An 8,943-nucleotide genomic window follows, 5' to 3' on the forward strand; every position below is an offset into this window, starting at 1 on the left:
GGTCAGAATCTTCCATCAGCAGCAGCAGTAGAATCTGAACTCCTGTCAAGCGAACACAAACATAGTGTTATTCTACAAATTTCAAAACAGAACTGTGTCTTTGTCCAGGATTACAACACTGAGTCCATGCTCTTGAAAACAGCCATAATCAATTACATTTAATTTATATATTTATATATTTACAATCTAATTTATGATAAAGTCGACTAAGTTTGATTTTTAAAACAATCAATAAAGGATTAGGAGTAACTGATTCCAAAGCCAACAAAAACCAAGATGAGCAACATATACGCTTGTGGGGAGGTTGAAGTCAACCATTCTATTTCCTCGTCCTTCTCTTCACTTGTTTCTTCTCCACCAAGAACTGTCCTTTGGGTAAGATGTTGTTGATTTGTTCTTTCATCTGTTTATCTTCCCACTCTATGACCAAGATGTATAAATTCAATCCTGCTGATGGTACCAACCTGCCATTATTATTTTAGAGTAGATGCTATGTTTTAACCCTTTGTCCAAAGAATTTTTATTAGTTTGTCCTGAATGTCCAAAAAAGAACTGGTATACCATTGAAGATATCGTGGTGAGATTTGAACTCGTGATCCTGTTGACTTCCTAATGTGGTGGTAGAGTTGTTGGTTCATATGGTTCCATCTTTGCATGAGGTTGAATTCAGTGTTACCAAAAGTTAAAGAAACGATCATTAGCTGTCATTACCCCACAACTTTGAGAGCTTCTGCATTGTTGCTTGATATGCTAGAAATAACAGCCAATTCTTCCTCAAAACACTCTCTACCATTATAAAAAAATAAAAGAATAAAAAGTGGGGACACATTGGATAATGTAGCTCATGGTACACTATACCCTGAGAAAAAGAATGGGTGGTCATGCCTAGACAGGCTTTTAACCTTTTAGCATTTATAAACTATTGGCCCTGCTTGTTGGGGTTTCTTGCTTTGGTCGTGGCACCATACTTGTTTACCTGAGCAAACATTGTGGTTGTAACACACTTTGTCTCAGGTTTTCACAGCTGGGTCTAATCCTATCCACTTGTGGTACACACACACACACACACACACACACGTGTTTGTGTGTGTGTGTGAAGCCCACATTGAGAGTGGGTGGTGGCTCTTGAACGTATTTCCTGTTTGCTGTTCTGACTTCCTCCTACAGCCATTCAGTTATTAATGGTGGTGGTGGTGGAGACCACTGTAAATCTGCATTATTATGGTGCAAGTAGCAAACATGGTAGTGGTGGCTGTGTAGATGGTGAAAGGCTCTCTCTCTCTCTCTCTCTCTCTCTCTGTGATGTCACCATTGAAGAACTCTGATGAATGAAACAGTAAACATTCCAGCTGCTTCTTATGTTGCTTACTCAAGCATGCCACATTCTGCCATTGCTGTAGTCGTTTGTCTACCTTACAACAGTTCCATCACCTTGCTACTAAACGGTACCTTCTACCTCAGAACTGTAGTAGCTTACCTGTGTTCAGTCTCGTTACTCGTGCTGCTATATTCAACACTTTACCTGCCTACACTACGAAATTGCTTTACTCTCCCTACATCTGGTACTATCGCTTTGCTACTCTGTTTGCTGTCCAGGCTGCCGTAACCCTTTCCTGACCCTGCTTTCGTTTGAATTAATTTTGTAAATAAAGAATAATTTAGTGAAATAACTTTGTCATGAGGACGCAGCTTGGATCATGATCTTTTATATACACTATAACATATATATATATATATATATATATATATATATATATATATATATATATATATATATATAATATATGAAAACAAAAAGTTAAATTCTGGTCGTAGTTACCAATGGTTTTGTATACATGAAGGCTACAGCCTTGTGGACAGCTCATCAGATTATATATATATATATAGTCTGTACTATGACTAAAATAATTGATCTGTATACTGTTTTGTTGCCAGGTTTGTTTGTCTGTGTGGTAGCTTGCTGTTGCAGTGGCTGTCTCAACTGTTACATGTTTGCTACATATCGGCATGGGTGGAGGGGCAGGTAAATGTTTGCAACTTCTGAGAAGATCTTATATATATATATATATATATATATATATATATATATATATATATATATATACTGGCAAGTGCCTGGAGTCAGGTGTGACTACGAGGCAACAGCTGTTGGTTTGTTATATCGTGGTAGATGCTAATAATTACATTCTGGTTGTGAAGGTGCAAATAAAGCATCCTTGTCGTTTTTAACGTCCACTTTTCCATGTTTGCATGGGTCAGACGGAGTTTGAGGAAGGTTTTCTATGGCCTTCCTGTGGTCAACCCTTCCTTTCGTGCAAGCTTTTATATTCAACCCTTCTTCCTTAGACACACAAGTACCCTGCATACTATGTCTGTCTGTCTGTCTGTCTGTCTCTGTACATGTCTGTCTGCCTCTGTATGTCTCTGTCTTTGTGTGTGTATATGTATGTGTATGTTTCTGTCTGTCTCTGTGTGTATGTATGTCTGTGTGTCTAAACTTTCAGATTTGCCATTTAACAGAAAGAAAACAAACAAAAACATGTAAAGACATTAGACCAAGTGAGCAGTGTTAGCAATCACAATGAATTTCAGTGGGTGCCCCAGGGCGGGGGGTAGAGGTGAGTGTTAAAGGTCAACATATCATGTGTGTGTGTGTGTGTACAATGGAGAAATTAGTCTGAATTGTGTTTCATTCATGCTTCAGCTTGTAATTCCAATTGATGTTGTTTAACCCTAGGTTGTCCTTCACTGAGTAAGCCTTACACATTTTTACTACTGTGATTGCCAGGTCTTCTCAGTCGGTCATGCCAACCCCCAGGAATTTTTTTTTTTTTAGTTTGGTACTTATTTAAATTTTTTTTATATTTGTTTGTCATTGGACCGTGCCCATGCTGCAGCACCACCTTGAAGAACTTTTAGTCGAATGAATTGACCCCCCCCCCCCCGCGTCAGGTCTTACTTTGTTTTGTTGAGCCTGGTATTTACTTATTCAATCAGTCTCTTTTGCCAAACCACTAAGTTACGGGGGGGGGGGGCGTAAACACACCAGCACTGGTTGTCAAACAGTGGTGGAGACAAACACTCTCATGCGCACACACACACACACACACACACACACAAACATACATGACAGGCTTCTTTCAGTTTCCATCTACCAAATCTACTCACATGCTTTGGTCAGCCTGACACTATAGAAGGCACTTGTGCAAGGTGTCACACGGTGGGACTGAACCTGGGACCATGTGGTCGAGAAGAAAGCCTCTTACCACACAGCGCCACACACCTTTATCAATATGTTTGCCAAACTGCTAAGTCACAAGACATGAGAGCACAGAACCTTTTATTTTTTTAATTTTTATGTGGTGCCACCACAAAGACAGACATCAAATAAGTGTGTGGGTGTGTCTGCATCCCCCTCTCTCAACTCTAAGGTACCCCCTGTCTGTCCACCCCCACCCCCCATAGTATCATCTGGTCTAATTTATTCACGTTTCTCTTGTTTGTCTTCCTCTCTTACCACACAATACTTGTACTGCCCTCTACTGTCATTACAGTTACTTTGTTTCTGTGCAGTCACAGAACTGATGGAACAGTAGGCGCCCCCACCCCCACGCAGCCCCAGTGTCACCCCCACCCCAACCCCCGTTCTTTCTCTCTACCTCTCTACCATTGGCAGCATTGTAATCAAAATCATCATCATAATTATGTAGTTCGTTAGCATTCACAAACTCCATTAATATACTTCAGTTCCCCCCCTTTCCCCATTCCCTCTAGCGTTCGTTAGTAATTTCATTAATCAATATTTCTGATGCTCACTTGGACAAATTTTGTTTTTTTGTGTCTCTGTCTACCTCTATATTCTGCGTCTCTCTCGCATTCTCTCTGTGTCTATCTTTCTCTCTCAGTCTCTGTCTCCTCTATCTTCCTCTCCCTCTCCTCTCTTCCTCTCCCTCTCTTCTCTCCCTCTCTGTCTCGCTCTATCTCTTTCTCTCTCTCTCTCTCTCTCTCTCTCTGTCTCTATCTCTCTCTCTCTCCCCTCTCTGTCTCTATCTCTCTCTCTCTTCTCTATCTCTGTCTGTCTGTCTCTCTCTCTCTCTCTCTCATCTCCTCACTATATCTATCAGGCTTTGATAGTCTTCCATTGGTCCCCGCCTCCCCTTCTTTTTGCAGTTTTCCTCTCTCTCTGTCTCCATCTCGTTTCCCTCTTCTTCCCATTGTCTTGTCTCCCAACTTTATTTATCTACAGTTCTTTCCCACACACACACACGTCGTCTAAGATCTGTCTCTTCCTAATTCCTCCACCACCACCACCACCACTTGATATATGCAGGATGCACCACTACCACCACCGCCGTGCTTTGTCATCAAACTGCAGCAGCAGTCTGCCACAGTTGAAACTGCAATCGAAATATATTTGCTTCTCACTTTTCCTCTCCCCACCACATTCTTTCCTCTGTCTCTCACACACACACACACACACACATATGTTGTATTTAGTCACACACACACACACACAGCCTCCCATGCACACACACACACACACACACCATGCGTGCACACGCTCTCGCCCATCCATTCAATCACATAATACTACACACACACTTAGAAGCAGACATGCTCTGCCGCAGTTATTTATCCTTTGCCTCACACACGCATTACAATCTACTCATAAATACATATATATATTGACACACAATATTTGCACTGTGGTAACCAAGAACCTTAAACGAGGAACCTGTCTGTCCGTCCGTCCGTCCGTCCGCCCCTTTCACCCTCTCTCCCTCTCTCCCTCCTCCCACTCAGCTGGCAAGTTACTTCGGGGTATAAATGAGAGTATACAGTGCAAACTTGCACAGCAGTGTTTATTACGAAAGGGAGCAGGGGTGGGGTGGGGGGTTGACACTCATTCTCTCATTAACTACTACCGCCTGCACCACCACCACCACCACCACTACTATTACTATCGCCATGCCAGTTACCATCAGTAACACTTATGCTTTAACAGTTTGCAGGCAACTTGTGCAAGTTTCATTTGGAAAATAATTCACACCTTCATTTGAACTCAACATAAAGATGGATGAAATTCTAACATTTCTGCTGCCTCACGAGAGTGCAAACCTCTGCCAAGGCAACACCAATGTCCTCTCAATGATTAGCCAGAGAGGATTTTTAAAATGAGAATATCTGAAATAAACTCAACTGCTCTCAAAAATACAAAAAGTAAAAATAAATAAAAACGGAAAGTTAATCCAGATTCCTTGTCAGGTACTGGATTGATCCCCAAATCTAACCAGTTTGTGCCAGTCACAAGGCCAAACATCCCTGGAAGTTTCATCTGAATCCGTCTAGCAGTTCTTGAGATATCTTGTCCACGGACAAACAGACACGACTGAACAGTTCCAGGTCAGCTGACCTGTGAGTGTTGTTCAAACGATGAGCATTCCAGCTTTGTCTTGGTATATCTAGGACTACACATTGTCCAAAGTTTCCTCCTTTGTTCAAGGCAGTAAGGTGTAATTTGGTAGAGATTTTGCTCCTATTTCTAGCAGGCCAAGCAACCATGTAAAAGTCTCACTAACTGTTTAGCTTCTGCTGCTGTTTGTAGTGGTCTTTGTGATGATGTTTGGTGACCACTGGTCAGTGTGTGGTGGTGGTGGTGGTGGTGATGGATGAGAATGGTAGTGTAATATGAGGATTATTATTATTATTGTGGTGGTGGTGGTGGTGGTGAGTTGGTAGAATGGAGTGGGGGGGGGGGTGTTGGGGATGCAGGTGACATAGTATCACTGCTTTGATGGAGGATGTGAAGGTGTCTTGGGAAGGCAAAGAGGAAAGCGGCTCCAATTTCTAGCAATGATGAGGGCAGAGAGAGGGAGAAAGGATGAAGTGTGTGTGCTTATGTAAACTGATGTGTATGTATAATCCTATAAGCCTGTGTGTGTGTAAACTAGATTGATTGTAAGCTAGAGAGAGAAAGAGTATGAAATGTGAGCCAGATAGATTGTAAGTAAGCCAAAGAGGTGGTGGTGGTGATGAAAAAGAGGAAATGAAACCTTAAATACCCATTTCCTTGGTGGTTCAACCCACATCCTTCTATTTTGTTTTTTGGGTTTTTTTTTGCTTCAGTGTTTTTCTGTGTAACTTTTTTTTTATCATTATTTTCCTTTTTTTTTTTTTTAATTTGTTCAATATTTAAAATAATGGTTTTTTATTTATTTTTTGGTGGTGGGGGTTTCTCTGGTAGAATGAAATATAAAATTATCTACTTCAAAGGAGACAAAAAAAAAACAACTGATTGTCTTTGTTATTATCGTTTGTTGTCCTTGCCATCCTAATTATCATCATCATCATCAATTTCAATGTTTTTTTTTTCTCTTAAGTTTTGAAGGTCCGTTTACTAATTAGTTTGGGGATGACATTGGAGGGGAAGGTAATTAACAACAACAGAATCCTGGTTTAGTTAATTGACTAATCTTAATGGAAATTTCCATGGGTGGAGTAATTACTGTACAAGTATAAAAAGTTCATTTCACAGCTTCCTGATTCTGGGTTCAATCTCACTGCAAGGTAGTTGTTTTTTCTTTTTTATCCTCTGATTTCAGTTTGTTAATCCTGTAATTACATTAAATAAATATTTAAATATTCATGTTGCAATATATTTTTCCATTTTCCTTTTTTCCTTCTAATTTCAGTTTGTTAACCCCGAGCAGATTGGTTATGTAGGATTTGCCAATCTTCCCAACCAGGTTCACAGGAAATCTGTGAAGAAGGGTTTTGAGTTTACTCTACTTGTGGTTGGTAAGTAAGACAATACCCATCTATTCCTGGATTCTTTTAATGATGTTATCGGTTCTTATTCACTAGACTGTGTAGCTTTGCTGGGCCACCATCTTCGAGGGTTTTAGGGGACATTGTTGAAACAGCCATGTGGTTTTTGGCACATGGTTCGGTGGTTAGTGTTGGGCTCACAATCATGAGGTAGCGAGTTCAATTCCCAGACTGGGCTGTGTGTTGTGTTCTTGAGCAAGACACTTTATTTTCACATTGCTCCAGTTCACTCAGCTGTAGAAATGAGTTGTGAAGTCACTGGTGCCAAACTGTATTGACCCCTTTGCCTTGTCCTTGGATAACATTGGTGGCATGGAAAGGAGGGGAGTCTGGTATGCATGAGCAACTGCTGATCTTCTATAAACAACTTTGTCCTGACTTGTGCCCCAGAGGGTAAAATGTAGACAAAACTTTGTTAGCTGATTGTTTAGTCATTGTGGTAAGAAAGCAGTTATGTCCCCTGTCCTCTCACTAACACATCATCATCATCAAAGGAACAGATGCACTGAAGTAGTGGGGGGAGGGAGGGTATTCATGGTAGAAACCATAAATTGATAGACTGAGTCATAATGAACTGAATTGAAAACGTTGTTAGGATTAGATTAAGAGACAGGTTTGAGTTGGTATCAGGAGCTGCATTTCTGGTCAGGTAACTACATGAGAGGTTTTTGAGTTTCTTTGCATTTATCAACCTGGTGGGGAGAGGGGGGGACTTTTGACAGGGCCTCCATCCCCACCTCTGTAATCTGACAGATTCTTAGAAAGTTTGTGGGTAGAGAAATGGGTTTATGGGAGATGTGAAAGCTGTATATATTAGGGGGCTGTAAGCAGGGTTGTGAAATAAGATGGTGGTGTTTTGGTTTATTCATAAACCAGCATACTCTTGCTTAGTCATCAATCATGGGAAGGAGGGAGGTTGGGTTGTTATAAAGGGACTGTGTTGTTTATTCATTTAAAGAAATACCAGGTTTTGATGGATCGGTTGGAATGGAGCAGAGCTGAATTCTTGAAACTTCTGTGTAAGAACAGGCGCTGCTCAATAGTTTTCCAACTTGTAGTTCATCACTCCCTTTTATTTGTGCCATCATCATCATCATCTTCTATAAACTGTACAGTTTCTGTGGCTCTGAATACCATCAGAACAAGGAGTAATGACAATGGTAGAGATCATGTCTTGGATGTCCAAATGGAACCCGGAGCCTTGCCGATTCCATTTGGACATAAGTTGCATGATTATGTCTTATGTGCCAGGCAGTAGAACTTGGCATAGTCTTTTAACGTGCCAGCTCCTGTCAAAACCATCTAACCCATACCAGCATGGAAAACAGACGTTAAATGACAGATAAATAAATAGTAAAAGAGCTGGCAACGGCAAGCTACTGAATGTCTGATACTTTGTCTAATCTTTAAAAACCTGGTGGTGTTAGTGTTTGTTTATGGAGGGATCTTTGTCAAGATTTCTTCACGCATCCTGTTTGCACACTTAACACCCAAAAACAGATAAATCAATCTCTCTCTTTTAACATTAACATCGTTTCTTAATTTGGCTTCATTTTCAAATTTTTCTCGTTTCCATGGCTACCGTGCAATGACTAATCCACCCTAATGTGTTTGTTTTATTACCATATTTGTTTTTCGTTTTAATTATAATTCTGTATTTAAATATTTTTTTCCATTAAACAGGGGAGTCTGGCTTAGGAAAATCTACTCTGGTCAACAGTTTATTTCTGGCTGACCTTTACCCCGAGAGACACATCCCATCGGCCTCTGGTAAGACTTTTCTTCATTTTCTCTAAACTTTGTCTTCTGTTTATTTTTTTATTTTTTTTTTTTTACTAATCACAGTCAATTGACTGCGGCCATGCTGGAGCACCACCTTGAAGGGTTTTTTAGTCAAACTAATCGACTCCAGGACTTATTTCTTTTAATTCAAGTACTTGTATCGGTCTCTTTTGCCAAACCCTTAAGTTACAGGGCTGTAAACAAACCAACACCAGTTGCCAAGTGGTGATGTTGTGAGAGAGCCAGACACACACACACACACAAATTTATATACACGATAGGCTTCTTTCAGTTTCCATCTTCCAAATCCACTCACAAGGCTTTGGTTGGCCC

General features: G+C 40.5%; 1 protein-coding gene across 1 annotated transcript; it reads left to right on the forward strand.

The window, feature by feature from the left end:
- Positions 1–234: 234 nt before the first annotated feature.
- LOC149130917 (septin-2-like) lies at positions 235–8,624 on the forward strand. The gene is made up of 3 exons (XM_089343014.1): positions 235–375; positions 6,693–6,798; positions 8,512–8,624. The coding sequence occupies exons 1-3, from the start codon at positions 277–279 to the stop codon at positions 8,622–8,624; spliced, it is 318 nt and encodes a 105-aa protein (XP_089199140.1). The 5' UTR covers positions 235–276.
- Positions 8,625–8,943: the final 319 nt, after the last annotated feature.

This window comes from Octopus bimaculoides, chromosome 26 (genome assembly GCF_046866305.1).
Source record: "Octopus bimaculoides isolate indiv1 chromosome 26, ASM4686630v1, whole genome shotgun sequence".
Lineage (NCBI taxonomy): Eukaryota > Metazoa > Mollusca > Cephalopoda > Octopoda > Octopodidae > Octopus > Octopus bimaculoides.

Bases quoted from the DNA above. Each gene is read 5' to 3' on its own strand.
- LOC149130917 (XM_089343014.1), top strand. From the start codon at position 277: ATGAGCAACATATACGCTTGTGGGGAGGTTGAAGTCAACCATTCTATT. The intron at 376-6,692 runs GTAAGATGTTGT...TTCTAATTTCAG, and splicing joins CACCAAGAACTGTCCTTTGG to TTTGTTAACCCCGAGCAGAT. The intron at 6,799-8,511 runs GTAAGTAAGACA...TCCATTAAACAG, and splicing joins GTTTACTCTACTTGTGGTTG to GGGAGTCTGGCTTAGGAAAA.